The sequence below is a fragment of the Oncorhynchus gorbuscha genome, linkage group LG16 (assembly GCF_021184085.1).
Source record: "Oncorhynchus gorbuscha isolate QuinsamMale2020 ecotype Even-year linkage group LG16, OgorEven_v1.0, whole genome shotgun sequence".
NCBI classification, from domain to species: Eukaryota; Metazoa; Chordata; class Actinopteri; order Salmoniformes; family Salmonidae; genus Oncorhynchus; species Oncorhynchus gorbuscha.
The window spans coordinates 85,107,381-85,126,821 of record NC_060188.1 but is presented as its reverse complement, the minus strand read 5'-3'; the positions used below and the strand labels follow the sequence as shown (position 1 = coordinate 85,126,821).

Below are 19,441 nucleotides of genomic sequence, written 5' to 3'. Positions count from 1 at the left end.
ATGTGACATGATTGTCTTGGACACAATGCTCTTAAGCATAACCACCTCAAACCAACCACATTGTTACATCATAGACACTGACAACATTTCCTTCAACATGAACACAAATTGGCTCAGTGCCTAATTGTTTTCAAGTCACATACATTGACACAGAGATGTCAAAGATTTTAATAACTAACCCAAAATAGAGCAGAGCCTGTCGTTTCCAATCGGAGCAAATTTATCAAAGTGGGCAGAACAAACAAGGAAGTGGGCAGAGCCAAGCACAAGCTAGTGAGATTCTATTGGAGCATTCTAGCATTTAATTGCATATTTCCATTAGGGAACGCCTACCCTAAAGTGTGCGTGTGCAATAACTCAATTGGTCCTGGCACTTTGGGTGAAGTCTACAAAACGCAGTCCACTCTGTTTGTTATAGTTTTGGAAACAGAAAACTGTACGGACATCAAATGTTTCATCAATGACAAAATTAGCAGAATGTTGGAAGAAATTCATCTCACTCCATCTTCTCCCACTGCCGGACACTGGGCTTCCCACTGGGCTTCCTAGTGGGCATCCTACTGGGCTTCCTACTGGGCATCCTACTGGGCATCCCACTGGGCTTCCCTGGGCTTCCTACTGGGCTTCCCACTGGGCTTCCCACTGGGCTTCCCACTGGGCTTCCCACTGGGCTTCCTCTCATCACCATATCTGGTAGTGAGTTGAAACGCCAGACGGATGCTTCACATTTATACATTGAGTGAATAATCTGTGGAGATATTGTAGATGCACCCAGGCAGAAATTCAACACACACAGTATATGTTTGTTTATTAAAATCTCCATGAGCTTTTACAGAAGCAGCAGCTACTCTTCCTGGGGTCCAAGTATGGGACAGTTAGACAGTCACATGCATGAACAGACAATCAGACTGGAACACACAATACACTGGCTGAAACTGAATAAACAAACCACTTTAACAGTTGCACTGACATATTCACACAAGAAGACGTTGTTTCATGTTGCTGTCTCACACCCTGACACCCTGCTCTGTTTCCCTGCTCCCAGCTCCTTATAAAGGCTGTTTTGTCAAGGCTTTCCCTCTCCCTCTCGCTCTCTGAACTGAAACACAAGCTGCTGATGTTTCCTCCCTCTGTCTCTTCCCTCCGTCTCTCCCCTACATTACTCTCTCCGTCTCACTCTCACATCCATATATGGGAAGAAAGCAAATGGGGGTTATTCTGATTGCCAAGCTGATGCATCAAGAACCAGTTTCTGTCTTCTGTTCTGTAGGCTTAGCTATTCTCATGTCAGTTGTGTCTCACCATGACAACACCATCTATCTATCCCTCTAGAAAGAACATGTTAAGATTTCTAGATGTTCAACATATTGACAAAAATGACTGTCTGTGCTGTTAATAAAGCCTCTCAGTGGTCATCAGTCAGTGTATTCGAGAAGTTCGGCTAGGGTCTGCTTTGCTCACTGTTCAGCTGCTGGAGTAGTTTGGTTACTAAAGTTCGGCTAATCAGCTGCCACTGCCTTTCAACAGTCGTCAGCTGTGTCTTCAGTCCCAACGCTGCAGGGGGACTCTCTTATCTCTTTGTGCCCTTGTCTGTCGCTCTCCCTCTCATCTCACTAAAGATAGACAGGGACTGGGACTGTGAGCAGTCAGGCTTGCATATTCGCTAGTTTCAAACACATTTACAGCAGTGATTTCAAAGGCAGTGAGAAAAAGAAAGCGAGAGAGACACAGACAGAGAGACACCGTGGTTACAGTTGAGCTTGGGACAGTCAAGTCACGAGTGGCAGTGCACAAAAGAAAGAGAGGGGGGGGAGAGAAAGAGAGGAGGGGGAGAGAAAGAGAGAGGCAGAGAGAGACAGTGACAGTCACTGAATCACATTGTGCCGGTAATGATAACCATCTCATTTTGAACCTAGAGAACTCAGCCACATGAACAAGCTTGACTGGCTTAGGGTGATTTCTGGCTATTCATAAAGACATCCTACACACACAGTTTCTCATCATAAGCTACTAAACTGCATTATGTGGAAGACTGAGAAACTGCATGAAGATCTGTATGTGTTGGCCTGGCCTACACCCTTTCCATGTAAGAAAGGTTGCATAATACAATCAATCAATGAACAGCACATGCCAACACTGACACTGAATCTCCCTTCCCATAGCTGAAAGACCAGGTGGTGTGCTCAGCTACTTCAGGGGTACAGTAACAGCACACACACTATGTGTCTGTCTGCATAGAGAACAAGGACAGGTGTCTTATATCCACACAGGTGACATCCTGCAGGCGAACACCTGACTACCTTGTTCAGCAGGTACAATTAGCCCAGAGTACCACCTGTGAAAGTTCTCTGGGGAAAGCCTTGTCCTGTCATGACCTGACTCCTGTCCATGCCTGGCTGTCAACAGATGCCACTGCTAGGCTGACTGGACAAAGGGGTAACAATGTAACAACAGTAAGGCCTGTCTATACCTGAAGTAACACAATTCAAGGCTACATGGCCAGCTATTAATTTGCACAAAGGAAAATTACTGAAATTCTGCAGCCTGGTATATTATTCAAAACACCTGCACACAGTCAACAACAACTCCACCAAACACTGATCAAATAACACTTTAGGAAAGAGTTTTCCTCCACTGGGGCTCCTGAAGCAGGTTTTTATGCAAATATTTGAATATAGTTCAGGATAATGGGGAAGAGGGTGCGTGACAAGCTGCATAGTTGTTTTGTCGACTGCTGCTTGTATTTCAGATGAGTGAACACACCTCACCTGGTCTGGCTACGTTGCCATGACTACCGCTATGCGAGTACCCTGATGTCATTTGTTAGTCATCAGGGGGCCACCAGCTAGCTGGCTAACTATTCATCTGCCAATGCCGATTATGGAATTTAATACCAAGCAACTAGCTAAAGTAGCTATCTTTTAAGTCCTCTTCATTTTGTAAATAACGCTAACTTAAGGGTAGCACGATTATTTGATCTGCAAACAAATAACGTTAGCTAAACATCCATCTAACACACGATTGAGTGCAATAAACTGTACAGTAGCTGCCTGGGTAGAGCTAAGTTAACTAGCTAACGTAGATGGTTGTTTTCTCGGTAACTATCATTACCTCTAGTGAGCAGATAGCCCCGCTAGCCTAGCTGACGCGTTAGCTACCTAACTCTGCTTTCTCCAGCCAACTTAAGTTGAAGGAAGACTAACGTTATATATCTAACTAGCTTACGTTACTGACTAGCTATTGTCTAGTTTGGACATAAAACCAAATATAACTAAATCTGTGATAAAACTTTTGGCAAAACTTGGCCTTCATAGTGATGCACAAGCCTTGAACGTTGACGTTCGTCCAGCAGCCCACTGCACTGTCGGAGCTAGCAATCTAACAACAGATGCATTAGCTTCAAATTATCCTGTTCAAAGGAAACAACATATTTATTGAAAACAAATATGCATGTAAGTGTCAAATATCTTACCTTTGTCCATAATTGTGTTTTATTCCAAAGACGGTTGACATAACATTGCACAAGTTAGCTTGCTACTTCTGAAACAGCATTCCTTCTGTAAACAGAACCCAAACCCCAATGTAACGGCGCATGCGCAGCACAATGCCCTGGTTGTCAAAATGTAGCCGTGCAAAATAATTTAAAAAAAATCTAGTTGAGAAAATTAAGAGGCACTGAGTGTCTGAGAAAAATCGAATGAAGCGTCAAATAAGTATTCTGCATAGGATTCAGGCATACCAGTAATGGCACCGTGAACAGTGCATCACCAGACAAATGTGGATGATGAACATATGGTTCTTCTTCTTCTATGATTTCATGGCGGTCTGCAAACAAACGTTTAAAGTGCATGTCGCCACCTACTGTGCTGGAATGTACGATCAATAAACTTCTACCACACCCTCCACCCAAACCCATTAAACGTGATCTACTACAATCAGGTATTCCCAAACTGGGGTCTGCCAAATAAAAATATGATTCACATAAAACATTTATTTTACAAAAATAATGAAATAAAATGAAACCATCTAGTGTTCTGCGAAATAACAACACAATGTCAAATACAGGTAGCCTAGTCAAAGAATTAACATCCAATCACATTATCCGTTACTTTCCAGCGGGAATTCCACTAACGTCTGTATGTTGCCAAACGTAGCTGCTGCTCATTCCGTTTGCTCGAAAATTGATGAATGATTAAAAACAGTTAGGCCCGCGTCCATAGAGACACATACCAGCTCTACTGGTCATACTGCTACTACCAGCAGTACTACACCTGTACCTGTCCACGACACAAGTTGTTCTTCTTCCACGAGCACATCCAATGCTAGCATCAGTAATTCTACATTTGTTGTTAGCACAGCTAGCATGGACACTTACAGTTGTGAATCTGATGCAGCCGAAGAGCTACCCAGGAAAGCAATGAACAACAGACAGGGACGTTGGACCATCGAAGAGGCGCAAATATAATGAGTACTACATTGATTTGGGGTTCATTTATATTGGGAGTAGTGCCTTTTCTCAGCCAAGTACTATCTCACAACTCGATGAAACCTTCACTCTGCGCATACATTTAGAAACAAAACATGTCAATTTGAAAAATAAGCCCCAGGAGTTTTTTGAGCGAAAATTAAGACGAATTTTGAGTAGTAAGACATATAAAAACCAACATATACCATCAATAAGAAGGGTCTCGAAGCGTCTTATATGGTGAGCTACCGTGTGGCTAGGACAGGCAAGCCCCATACTATTGTAGAGGACATAAGTTTTCCTGCTGCCATGGACATGGCTGGGACAATGATGGGGGAAAAGGCAACAACAAAAACAATACAAACAATGCCTTCATCAAACCAACACTGTTTCACGAAGCATCGGTGACACAGCAGGAGATGTTTTGAAACAATTACTACTTTGCATACAAGCTAGTGAATTCTATGCTTTACAGCTGGATGAGTCAGACGTGGCGGGCTTGGCACAGCTCCTGGTATATTTAAGGAGGGTCAATTAAGGAAGACATCTTCTGTAAACCAGGATAACAGGAGAATATATTTTTAAATTACTGGACAGCTTTGTGACATCAAATGGACTTTGGTGGTCAAGATGTGTTGGTATCTGTACTGATGGCACAAAAGCCATGACAGGGGGACATAGTGGACTGGTAACGTGCGTGCAAGCAGTTGCTCCTGACGCCACTTGGAAACACTGCAGCATCCACCGAGAGGCTCTTGCTGCCAAGGGAATAACTGACAGCTTGAAAGATGTTTTGGACACTACAGTGAAAATGGTTAACTTTGTTAAAGCAAAGCCCCTGAACTCTTGTGTATTTTCAGCATGACAATGATCCCAAACACACCGCCCGGGCAATAAAGGAGTGGCTTCGTAAGAAGCATTTCAAGGTCCTGGAGTGGCCTAGCCAGTCTCAAGATCTCAACCCCATAGAAAATCTTTGGAGGGAGTTGAAAGTCCGTGTTGCCCAGCAACAGCCCCAAAACATCACTGCTCTAGAGGAGATCTGCATGGAGGAATCCAAATATGTTCTATGGGGTTCTATGTTCTATGGGGTTGAGATCTGGAGACTGGCTAGGCCACTCCAGGACCTTGAAATGCTTCTTACGAAGCCACTCCTTTGTTGCCCGGGCGGTGTGTTTGGGATCATTGTCATGCTGAAAGACCCAGCCACGTTTTATCTTCAATGCCCTTGCTGATGGAATGAGGTTTTCACTCAAAATCTCACGATACATGGCCCCATTCATTCTTTCCTTTACACGGATCAGTCGTCCTGGTTCCTTTGCAGAACAACAGCCCCAAAGCAGGATGTTTCCACCCCCAAGCTTCACAGTAGGTATGGTGTTCTTTGTCCTCCAAACACGAGAGTTGAGTTTTTACCCAAAAGTTATATTTTGGTTTCATCTGACCATATAACATTCTCCCAATCTTCTTCCGGATCATCCAAATGCTGTCTATCAAACATCAGACAGGCCTGGACATGTACTGGCTTAAGCAGGGGGACACGTCTGGCACTGCAGGATTTGAGTCCCTGGCGGCGTAGTGTGTTACTGATGGTAGGCTTTGTTACTTTGGTCCCAGCTCTCTGCAGGTAATTCACTAGGTCCCCCTGTGTGGTTCTGGGATTTTTGCTCACCGTTCTTGTGATCATTTTGACCCAACGGGGTGAGATCTTGCGTGGAGCCCCAGATCGAGGGAGATTATCAGTGGTCTTGTATGTCTTCCATTTCCTAATAATTGCTCCCACAGTTGATTTCTTCAAACCAAGCTGCTTACCTATTGCAGATTCAGTCTTCCCAGCCTGGTGCAGGTCTACAATTTTGTTTCTGGTGTCCTTTGACAGCTCTTTGGTCTTGGCCATAGTGGAGTTTGGAGTGTGACTGTTTGAGGTTGTGGGCAGGTGTCTTTTATACTGATAACAAGTTCAAACAGGTGCCATTAATACAGGTAACAAGTGGAGGACAGAGGAGCCTCTTAAAGAAGAAGTTACAGGTCTGTGAGAGCCAGAAATCTTGCTTGTTTGTAGGTGACCAAATACTTATATTCCACTATAATTTGCAAATAAATTCATAAAAAATCCTACAATGTGATTTTCTGGAGAGAAAAAAATCTCATTTTGTCTGTCATAGTTGAAGTGTACCTATGATGAAAATTACAGGCCTCTCATCTTTTTTAAGTGGGAGAACTTGCACAATTGGTGGCTGACTAAATACTTTTTTGCCCCACTGTACATCCATGATCCATCAGTCTGCACTGTAGTTCTACCAATCTGTTTTTTGGCCTCTGCATATGATACATCATGACTGATCCTGTATCTCTGAGCCTCTCTAGCCTCTCTGTAGTTGGCATCCACCAAAAGCTGCTCTGTGTTTTGCCCCATTACCTTCACATTGCTTCCACATTCACCATAATCATGTTCCCCTCCACACTTGGCACATCTTGTCCTTCCTTTACCCTGAGCAGCTACATGTACCATTCTTTAGGCATTTAAAACACCACAGTGCATATGGGACAAATTCTCTAACATTGAAACTAAGGAAGACTTTCTCAAACCTCGGCATCACTGATAAGCTTTCACTTGTTTGACCCTCTTTCCTACTGATTAAACTTTTGGCCTCAATCACTCTGCCTTCCTTCCCATTCTCTTTAATATCAACTGTGGACGTAGATATTGGGACCCCAGTGAAGACCCCTCAATCTAGCATTATCACCAGGGACATGGCTTTTAATCCTCTTCCCATTAAGCTTTTCCACTTTCAAAATCTCCTCTTGCTGAGCCTGTCTACCACACAATGTTAACAATCTACCATTTCCAATGAGACAAGCTCATTTCACTTCACCGACCTCTTTCTCTACGGCATTAGTTAGTTGGATAGGGTGTGAGGCCCTGTGGTCTCATCAAACACCACTTTCCACTCCAACACATCACTACTATTGCTTTCTACCTTGGCCCTCTTTATGTTTTCTTTACTAGACGCTCCACTGCTTTCTGCATCATGATCTTTCTTCTTCCTATGTCTTTCCACTACCGAGCATTCTGGTCCTTGACCCTCATCCTCCCGCTCCGTACCATCAGAACTGACACACATATTGTTCTCATTCCAGCACAGCTGTTGCTTCACCATCTCTTTCTGCATTTCCTCTCACACTCCCCTCTGAACATATGGTTCTTGTTGCAAATTGGTGCAACTCCCCTCCGCCATCAAAACCCTGAGGAAACATTGTATCAGAATCTAAATTCAGGTCCGGCAACACCATGGTAAAGGCCATGTAACGCTAGTTCTTCCTGTCAAGGCTTGTTTCATCATGTTCCTGGACTAAAGAGTGAAATGTTACCTCATAAAACTCTGTATCTACCTCTGGTATATTCTGTTGAAATAGAGCTGGAGGGGAAGTGTGTACAATAGGAAATCGTAGCAATAGTCACAGGCAGCCCACCAGGGGGAGCCATTCACACTTGTTCTGAAGCTTTATGAATATTTAACCTTTTGTTTATTAACTAGTCCAGTCAATTAAGATCAAATTCTTATTTACAATTGTGCACACCCAATGGGACTCCAAAATCACAGCCAGTTGTAATACAGCCTGGAATCGAACCAGGGTGTCTGTAATGATGCCTCTCGCACTGAGATGCCGTGTCTTAGACCGCTGTGCCTCTTGGGAGCCCAGAATATGGGCCCAGATCCGAAGTCCTCTAAGCAGTTGAGACAGGACACATATTTTGTGTTTGTTTTTCATTTATTGTAGCAAGCAACGTTTCAGGTACTGACATCTCACTCTGATTTCACAGGTCTGCCTGGTCCATCAAAAAAGTATCGGAGTATTCTGCTTGGCTAAGCTGTCAGTGCGGGAGCAAATAGCACACAAAGACAACCAACAGGTCAGGCAGTTGGCTGGTCACATCTGAACACAATCAATACTTCAAACTAAGAATATGGTTCAGGATATTGCCTTGCAATGCAGGGAAACCTTTCACAAAGTGATATTTCAAATGAAATAAATGGAATACATATTATTCATTTAGACTTTTTATATGCTGTCTCAGCCAGTTTCATCATTCTGAAACCTTTATTTGTGCCTCTATATCAGTATTTATTTAAATATCTGATGACATTTTGTTGTATAAACAAGCAGTTAGTCCATCTAACGATGGTGCCAGACGTGTACAATAATGATGGATGTGTGCACCATCTTGTATTTCATTTACATTTCAATCGAACAATAGATTTGCTAAGAAAATGTCTAATACAGACATAAATATTCAAACATCAGTTCTGTCATAGTTGTACAATTGACAAACAGGCAAATGTTTTCACCTTACAAGACCATCCTCGGCTAACTTTGACTATTCAGAAAATGTTCAAAATTCAACTGAAGAAGCAGACTTGACTTATCCAGAGTGAAGTACTACAACTCAACCAATGATGGTAGTAAGTTATAATACATTGATCGTTGTCAATAATAAAGCATTTCAGAAGCAGTAAACAGTCAAATGCTGCAGGCAGGCTAAAATACTTGGCGTGGCCACACAGTGGGCATGTGCAGAACACTTACAGGGCTGGGTGTGTTGTATCACAACTACAGAATCATGTACTTCCTCCTTCGCCATGACAACAAGAGGGACTAGCATGCATGACCTGGGGGCACTGGCTGGATAGTGGGTAGTAAGAGCACCTTGCAATGATGACGTGGGAAGTGCAGTGCGATCAGATCATTACACAGGCACTGGAACACTCTGGGAACTCTACCAACATAACTCCCTGTTCTTAAATGTGCCCATTCCCTTCCCAACTGGGTAATACTATTGGTATTGAATCTAAACATAAACACATTATAGCAAATTATAAATCCCTCCTTAGCACATGTATGTGGTGAAAAGTTACATTAAAGTATATTCATTAATGTAAATATTTGCGCTCATGACCCATAATATTCAGTGCTGAAGATGTGTTCAGGGGTGTACTCATTAGCCAAACAGTTGCAAAATATTGCGTTTTGCAACTAAAATGAGAGTTTATGTTGTACAAATTCAGGTATGTCCCTCCTCGTTTGGTTCCATTTGCTTCCTTCAACAGAATCAGCGTAATGAGTAAACCCTTTATCAGTAGCTTAGCAACATAAATCCTCCATCACTAAGGGCTGCAGAAACTAGGCTCTATCACTGTGGGCTACAGAGACTAGGCTCTATCACTAAGGGCTGCAGAGACTAGGCTCTAGCACTATGGCCTACAGAGACTAGGCTCTAGCACTCCCTGCTGGAACAAACCTAAACTACAGGAGCCAGATAGATTGGTCTAGAATCACAACACTACCCTTGAACTTGACCAGGTTCTAAACCTTAATAGACCCCCTGGTCCTGCCCACATCTTATACCCAAAGGCCCCTATCCCCTAAAGGGCCCTGTCCACCATTAGACAACAATGGACTCCGCTGATTGATTGTACACAATATGACACTAAGACAATTTCTTAAGTCAAAGTCTGAAACAGGAACAGAAGAGCAACAGAAATACAGTAGCCTGTCAGTAATGCTAATAGATATACTAATAGATATACTGTATGTCTATATATGTATGGGGCAGTCCTTAAGAATGATCAATCACTGGTCAAGTTGTCTCACTTAGCCTGTCTGCTTCCTTTCAGACCGTAACAAAATAAACCCTATTATAAATAGGAGAGTTTATCTAAGTGCTGCAAGTTAACACATAGCGTCACCCGAATCTCTTCACCCCCACAGGCAGGAGAAGACAGCAAACAGAACATTCAGTGCACAAAACTGCAGTAAAATAACACTGACCCTTTTAGGACAATGCATGACCCTCTGTAGCGATCACATAATGATGATGGACTGTATTCGTTAGACCGTTAACCAGCAGTGAAAAGACTGCTCGAAACATGAATATAGAGACAGACTGATGGATCGGTTTCATTTCTTCCCAAAAATTACGACCAACAACGAAACAAAACAGAGATCCCGATACAAAATATTTTGACAAACAACTTCACGGAAGTTAGCAATGCTTCAAAGAAAAGAACAAAACATTAGTGAAAAGTTTGAACAGGGATACAACTAAACAAAGACAGCATGAGGGAACACAATGATCACCTGGTGGTTTGTTGACAATCTGTCATAGTAAACGCAGGTTATGAGTTTGATGCACAGAACCAAAAAGAGCTGCAACAACCAGTTTACATTGTGAGTATATGTGATGTGATTACAGTGTACACATATCTGTAAGTATGACGTATCATTTCATCACAGCAGATCACTATAATTCAATCCCTGGCTGCAGTTGCACAGAGGATGGCAATACATGATGGTGCCAGAACCACTGAATACTGAAATCTGTTGAATATATCAAGGATTGTTGATACATGTTTTACTATTTGGTGTTTCTAACGTATTAGCCCCATGGTGGAGACTAAATATGAAGAGATATTTTACCAACATAAAAAAGGCCACAGTTGTGCATACACGTGAGTGCAGTGACATCTGATTGATCGTCATCGTCTTGAATCTCATCTATGAAATGCTTGAGACCAACAAATGACACGTCACACAGGATAACACGGCCAAGCCTTAGGAACCTTTGATAGGCTTCTACAATGTCTAAAGTAGACGGGAGTTGGACTAGAGAAACATCTAGTGTTGGTATCCTCCATCTCTTCCTGTTCATCGTCCTCTTTTAAGACCTACAAGCCCTGTTCAATTAGCGCTATTTTTTTTCAAAGTAAAGACTTTGAATTTTTCGAGAGGCAAATATCCTTCCTATGACTACAAATGCATAGTAATGTGCTGTTATTGTCATCAGCTCAATGTCAACAGATGCTGATCGCATACACCCACACAACAGTGCTGAACACCTTTGTTACCTTGGAAACATTGTAGAACTAACAAAAAGAAAACTATTGGATGCCATGTGAACCATGATAAACACCATCATCACCATCATTATAGGAAGTGGAGAGCGAGCAGCACACCCAAACAAACACTTGATCAAAAAAAGACCCTGCCGAGATGAGAAAAGAGTAAATGCGACGGAGGCTACTGGTGTGTGTGTGTGTGTGTGTGTGTGTGTGTGTGTGTGTGTGTGTGTGTGTGTGTGTGTGTGTGTGTGTGTGTGTGTGTGTGTGTGTGTGTGTGTGTGTGTGTGTGTGTGTGTGTGTGTGTGTGTGTGTGTGTGTGTGTGTGTGTGTGTGTGTGTGTGAACTATACATCTCTCTTTGTCATGTTTGAAACAACACTACCTGTGGTCTAAAGTAGCATACTGTATATAATATGCCCTCAGACTGGTGATATTAGTGGGGTGAGACCTTATCGCTGTCTGATGATACAGGCCTATACAACCCTAAGATGTTACTGTGACAGCAGGTGTAGGAGCTGTGTAGCGCTGGGCCGGTACCAATGCTCGGGGCCACCGCTTCGGGACCACCTTCGGCACCCCCAGGCGTGGCGGTGAGGTGTGTTTGCCCTCTCAGTTCCCGTTGAGCAGCATCTCAGGGCCTGTGTTAGGGCAAGGGCCCATGTCCCCCAGTCTCAGAGGGCCGGTCCTCATCATCAGCTTCCCCACGCTGAGGCCTCCTGAGCCCAGACCTACAGGGGAGAGAGACCTCCTGGAACACAGATGCAGTATGAGCTCTGATCAGTCACCACTGAGTAGAAGAGATCTCTGCCTTTATAGTCCTTGTCAGAAATAGAGAAGCTGCAGTAAGGGAACAGTTGTTTATTTTATGCTGCACTTACTCACCCAAGTGTAGGCCTATCTGATGTGTGTATGACCATGTTATGACCATGCCTGCCAAAAATAATTACCCTCAGGGATAAATAAAGGTTATTGAATTGAATGTTTGCGATGAGGGAGAAACCACATCAATATTGAGCCTTGCTACTGGTGTGTTTAGTGTTTACTTGTCTCACGTTGCCAGACATCGGTTGAGGCTAGTTGTTGACCGAGCTCACCTGAAGGCCATCTTCTTCAGTAGTTGAGCTTCCATCTTGTCTGCTGACAGCTTGTCTGTCTGTGTCCTCATGGGTTCACTGCTGGGAGGGGTGAGGAGGTGGGGCTCTCTCAGCTCCAGGGGCTTCTAAGACAACCAGAGAAAAAGTCAGACGGAGAGAGTGGACATGGAAAACATATATATATATTTTTTTCAAATATTTTTATTAAACACACACAAGAATGGTGTATAGGTATACATGACAGGTATACAATTCTTATCTAAACATAAAAGAGCATACAGGAACAACAAGACCCAGAGTTCTGGGTGCAGAACAAATAATACAGAACACGACATACAAAACAAGGACACGTAGAAAGAAAGAGGGAAGATGTCCCCCCTATCCCCCATCCCCTATCCCCCCCCTCCCAACTGCTCGGGTGGCAGGGCCAGCACACGCTGCCCAAAGGTAGATTAAAATATTACAATTGAGAGTGTGTTAATAAGTACAAATTCACAGCGCCGACTCGTCCAAGTAGGAGAGGAAAGGCTGCCAGATTTTATCAAATGTTGATAATTTATTGTTCAGAATATATCTAATTCTTTCTAAGTGTACAGTGTTTGCCAATTCACTGAGCCATCATTTGGTAGAGGGCGCTTCCCTCCTTTTCCAAAACAACAAGATTAGTTTTTTTGCCGAGATGAGACCATACGAGATTAGTTGTTTTTGGGGGTCGGTTAATCCGTTTAGGGACTCAGATACTCCCAGGATTATCAGAAGCGGGTCTGGATCTATTGAAGTCTCCAAAACTTCAGAGAGGATCCTAAAAATTCCACACCAATAACCATGCAAGCTAGAGCATAGGCCAAAGCAGTGGAGTAGTGTACCCTGCGTGGCCTGACATTTATCACATGTAGGGGATGTATCAGGAAATATCCTATGCAGTTTAGTTTTGGAATAGATTATAAGTTTCCCTCAGCAACTCAAAGGAAGCAAAGGTCCCTTTTATGTATAAATCCCCTATGGTGCTTATCCCCAACTCTCCCCATCTCTCGAAGGTGTTATCAAGGTTAGAAGGGGCAAAGGAGGGATTCCTGGCGACAGGGAGCATGAATGACATTGGTCTGAGCTCAAAGTGGACTTTAATTTGCTTCCAGATTCGGAATGTGCTATGTATAATAGGATTGTTACAACAAAGTGACATCTCCAGATTGACAGGCGACAAAATCACAGCGCCAATAGAGAAGGGGTGACACTCCTCCCGCTCCATACTAAGCCAGCTGGGTGCCGGGAGTACGTCATCCAACAGAAACGTAACAATGCGGAGGTTAGCGGCCCAGTAATAAAATATAACATTTGGGAGAGACAATCCTCCTTCCATCTTGGATTTACAGAGGTGTTTTTTACCTATCCTGTGTGTTTTATAATCCCAGATGAAAGGATTGATAATTGAGTCCAGTTGTTTATGAAAGGATTTAGGTATGAATACTGGGATGTTCTGATATAGGTAGAGCAGTTGTGGGAGGAAGACCATTTTAATGGCATTAATTCTTCCGAGCAGAGAAATTGGGAGAGTTCTCCAAAATAGTATGTTTGCTTTGAGTTTTTGTATCAGAGAGGGGAAATTATCTTTAAATAGTAAGGAGTATTGTTTGGTAACTACAATTCCTAGGTAGGTAAATTTTTCTGAAGATAACTTAAATGGGAGATGTTCTAGCCAGGAGGTATTTTGCGACCGTATGGGCATTAATTCACTCTTGTTCCAATTTATTCTGTATCCCGAAAAGGTACCTAACAAATTGATCACATCAAGAATAGCTGGGATACTAGCCTGGGGTTCTGTTACATAGAGGAGGATGTCATCTGCATATAGGGAGATCTTATTTAGAGTATCTTTAGTATTATAGCCGTGTATTGCTGCATGAGATCTAATCGTCTGAGCGAGCGGTTCGATAATTAGGGCGAAGAGCATAGGCGACAGCGCACAACCCTGCCTTGTCCCCCTGTTGAGGTTAAATCGGGGCGACAATGATTGGTTATTGAGTATTCTGGCACAGGGGTTCCTATATAAAAGCTGGATCCAATTTATGAACCTATCTCCAATATTACATTTCTGTAGGACCTTGAATAGATATTTTTTTTATTTTTTTTTATTTTACCTTTATTTAACCAGGCAAGTCAGTTAAGAACACATTCTTATTTTCAATGACGGCTTGGGAACAGTGGGTTAACTGCCTGTTCAGGGGCAGAACGACAGATTTGTACCTTGTCAGCTCGGGGGGTTTTTTGAACTCGCAACCTTTCCGGTTACTAGTCCAACGCTCTAACCACTAGGCTACCCTAGTAGGGCCACTCAACTTGGTCAAAGGCCTTTTCGGCGTCAAGAGATGACGGCAAGGTCCACGTTGGGTAACCTCTGAGAATACATAATATTGAAGAGGCGCCTGAGATTGAAGAATGAGTTTCTATTAGGGATAAAGTCGGTCTGATCCGAATGGACCAATTTGCCAATTAAAGTGCTAAGCTTGTTAGCCAGAGTTTTTGCTAAAATCTTTTGGTCTGTATTAAGGAGAGATATTGGTCTGTATGACCCTACCTCTTCTGGATCTTTACCCTTCTTATGTATAACTGTAATGAACGCTTCGTCCAAAGTAGAAGGGAGAGCTCCATCCTCATTGGCCTGAATCAACATTTTGTGCAGATAGGGGGAGAGCATGTTGCTGAATGTTTTATAGAATTCACCAGGGTATCCATCTGGGCCCGGGGTCTTGCCACTCTTTAGAGATTTAATTGTTTCTCGAATTTCATCAAGAGATATTTCCTTATTCAGGAAGTTAGAAATTTCCTGGTTCAGGGAAGGAAGATTACAGTCCTCCAAAAATGTTTGCATAATTAAGGGGTTAGGATCCACTTTCGATGTATATAGAGTCTCATAAAACTGCCGGAATCTGTCATTGATGTCTTTGGGGGAAGAGAGTAATTCCCCAGATGCAGATTTAACCCTGTGAATCATTCGGTCACTCACATTTTTTCGAAGTTGTCTGGCGAGTAATTTGTGTGGTTTGTCACCAAACTCAAAATATTTTTGCTTGGCATAGAGAAAAGATTTAGCAATTTTAGCTGAGAGAATCTGATTATATTCAAATTTTAAAGAGGTCATTTTTTATGTTTCTCCATAGATGGGTGGCTAGCATTCTCCCTATCCAGTAAGTGAATTTGTCCCTCTAGTTCTTCCAGTTTTCCTCTGTTTTGCCTACTCCTGGCAGCCTGAAAGGAGATGATACAGCCTCTCAGATAAGCCTTCAGTGTTTCCCACAATAATGCTGGGGAGGTCTCTGTGTTGTCGTTGGTATCAAATTTTTTTAAAATTTGGTCTTTAAGATATTCACAGAATGTTGGTTCTGTGAGGAGCTGAGGATTCAACCTCCAGACCCTCTCGTTTGGTACAACGTCACCCAATCTCAGGGAGAAGGTGAGTGGACTGTGGTCCGAGATTATAATATCATGATACCTCACATTACAGGTATAGGGGAGTAGTCTAGCATCCAACAAAAAGTAGTCAATTTGAGTGTAAACCTTGTGAACATGAGAGTAAAAGGAGTATTCCCTACCCGTAGGGTTAGCGATCCTCCATATATCAAATAAGTTTGAATTTTTTATGTAGGTATTCAAGAATTCGCTTGAATAGGAGGTAGGGGTTCGCCGGGTAGAGGATCTATCCAAATATTGGTCTAGCACACAGTTAAGGTCCCCTCCAATGACCAGGTTAGTATGGGAGATATCTGGAATCAGGGCAAGGACTCTTTTGAAAAAAGAGGGGTTGTCAATGTTTGGCCCATAGATATTTAGTAGAGTTACTGAGGTAGAGTGGATTTCTCCTATTGCGATCACATACCGACCCTCTTTATCCGCAATAGTGGTTTTATGTAGAAAGGGAATTCCTTTCCGTACCAGAATCGCTGTGCCTCTCGTTTTGGCAGAGAGGTTAGAGTGATACACTTGCCCCACCCACCTACACTTAAGTCTGCTATGAGAGTTATTCTTCAGATGGGTTTCTTGCAAAAATATAATATCAGACGAGAGTGCTTTCAAGTGGGCTAGGACCTTGCCCCTCTTAATTGGTTCGTTTAAACCCTTGACATTCCAAGAAGTGAATGTAAGCCCCGCCCTCCTCTCGTTTGTAGTTCCTATGGTGGCCTGCATACCATGTAACTTGATAAAAAGGTAAGAAAGCGCACCAAACCATCACGATCAGCATATGTAGCACCTACACCCGAGCAGTATCCAACCCACCCCTCCCCCCTGCAAGCACCTTTACTTCCCACCCTGTTCCCCTAATTTCCCCAACACTTACCCCCCGTCAACCCACATTTAACAGGCATGTACAAACAGGAGAGAAAAAAAAGGAAAAATAAAAATAATAAACACATTGTCTGGCCGATGCCAAAAAAGCACGGTGTGACCTCGAACAAGAGATAAAACAAAAATAAAATACCAACTATACGTTCACCTCTCACTATCCTAGAACTTCTACTAACATATGAACTGAGGAGGCTCCTGCGAGTTAAATGTTCAGTTAGCATCTAATAAACCTAAACCGAATAAGTTGCAACTTAAACATATTGCGCATTTAAGCATCATCCTGGGTCAATCCCAGAGATAAGCAAGATATAGCCTCAAGATAATATTGCTAAGCACTGCCGGTCAAAACATAAACCATCCGCAACCGACATAGTCAGCCGTACCTTTACATACTGTGGGTCAGGAGATCGGAACAAGGATTTGTTAAATTCTCCCCCATAAAAAAAAAATGTGTTTAATAAAAAATAAATACAAATATATACCTTATATATACAAACATACATACATACACACATACACACACACACACACACACACACACACACACACACACACACACACACACACACACACACACACACACACACACACACACACACACACACACACACACACACACACACACACACACACACACACACACATACATACATACATACATACATACATACATACATACATACTGTCATACTGTCATACTGTCATACTGTCATGCAGGTGAATGAGGACCCAAAAGCGACTTGGCGAAAACAGAGTCTTTAATCCAGTAAAGTAAATCTACAATCATAAGACATAATTCCACTCGTAATGACGAGAACAGACTGGAGACTCGATCAAGAACTGCAGGTTGCCTCGGGAAGGCACTTGAACGTAGCAGACTCAGACACCTGCTCACCACGCAGCATCTGAGGGAAACACGACACGACAGGGCGATACACAGACACAGCACGGTGAACAATAGACAAGGATCCGACAGGGCAGAAACGGAAAACAAGGGGAGAAATAGGGACTCTAATCAGGGAAAAAGATAGGGAACAGGTGTGGGAAGACTAAATGATTGATTAGGGGAATAGGAACAGCTGGGAGCAGGAACGGAACGATAGAGAGAAGAGAGAGAGGAAGAGAGAGAGAAAAAGGGGAACGAACCTAAAAAGACCAGCAGGGGAAAACGAACAGAGGGAAAAGCAAAATGACAAGACAATCTAAGAGACAAATACATACATACATACATACATACATACATACATACATACATACATACATACATACATACATACATACATACATACATACATACATACATACATACATACATACATACATACATACATACATACATACATACATACATACATACATACATACATACATACATACATACATACACACATACATACATACATACATATACATGTATGTATACATACCCACACAAAAAAATCAGATATAAAAATATATATTTAAAGAATATGTATATACATCCATATGCACACAAACACATACAAACATTCATACCCCAGAATAACAATCTACACTGATTTAAAATATACACATACATAATACTAAAAGGCTAAGAGAAAATAGTAATAAAGTACAAATAGTAATTATATGTATGCACACCTATACATACATAAGCACTACAGAGAGCTGGTGGGACTCTAGTCGGGAGAGCGGCCCACGGCCAGACAAAGGCAGAACGGCACAAAACATCAACCTGCTAACCAGGTGTCTGCCCCCTCCCAACCATCACCCCCAGTCCCCTGCAAGCAATAAATAAATGGTATGGTAGTAAAAATAATTTAAGGATTGTCAAATAAATAACGAAACAAAACAAAAGTTTGGGAATATAAGTATATCCATCCGAAGGTGTCAGTGATCAAACCTAGAAGTAAAAAATATGCATCGCTCTGAGCACAGCCGGGATGAAAGTGAATTTAACGTTAAATGAGAGCTCTGACCGCCATCCATTGGTCTGCTCAGCGTCTTACATGCTCGGTAGCCCTTGTTGAGCCCGTTTAATACGTTTTCACCCAATATGGTATATTATGGATTCGAGTCCATGAGCAGACCCTAACACGCACTAACAAGGCACTCTAACCTGTACGAGGGATTGGTGTATATCCCCGGATAAACTTCTCTGCGTCCAAAACCCAGGAGAGCCAAATCTTTTCACCGGAAGGCGGGGTAATTCTTAGTCTTGCAGGGAAGAGTAAGGCTGGGCGAAGATGGAGTTTGTAGAGTTTGGTCATGACATCTCTGTAGTCGGCGCGATGCTTTGCCACATCGGGCGCATAATCCTCATAGACACGGAATGGGTGCCCTTTATGTGACAGGTTGCCCCTCATTCGAGCTTCACGCAGGATAAGATCCTTGGTCTTGAAACTGTGACAACAGACGATTACTGGGCGAGGACGCTGGCCCGGTCCAGGCACTGGGACAAGGGAGCGATGTGCGCGGTCCAGCTGGGGATCCGAATCCAAAACATCCGATCCCATTTCATCCTTAAATAGCTTGGCGAAGAAGTCGGTAGGGCGAGAGCCCGCCTCTATCCCCTCTGCCAGACCAACAACGCGAAGGTTATTACGTCTGGATCGGCCCTCCAGGTCCACCACTTTCACAGAAAGCCTCTGCACAGTATCC

General features: G+C 42.8%; 2 protein-coding genes across 4 annotated transcripts in view; both read right to left on the bottom strand.

The window, feature by feature from the left end:
• Positions 1 to 3,783, bottom strand: part of LOC123999278 (rab GTPase-activating protein 1-like) — a 168,881-nt gene extending 165,098 nt beyond the window's left edge. The window contains 1 exon segment of the mRNA XM_046304873.1: positions 3,473 to 3,783. The gene's annotated coding sequence lies outside the window, so the exon portion shown is untranslated.
• Positions 3,784 to 8,220: 4,437 nt separating this feature from the next.
• The window catches only part of LOC123999573 (roquin-2-like), a gene marked incomplete at its 5' end in the record, with an annotated part of 28,043 nt that continues 16,822 nt past the window's right edge, over positions 8,221 to 19,441 (bottom strand). The window contains 2 exon segments of one of the 3 annotated variants that reach the window (XM_046305477.1): positions 8,221 to 12,114; positions 12,461 to 12,585. In XM_046305477.1, the coding sequence (XP_046161433.1) occupies positions 11,976 to 12,114; positions 12,461 to 12,585 (264 nt within the window). 3 annotated transcript variants of the gene reach the window in all.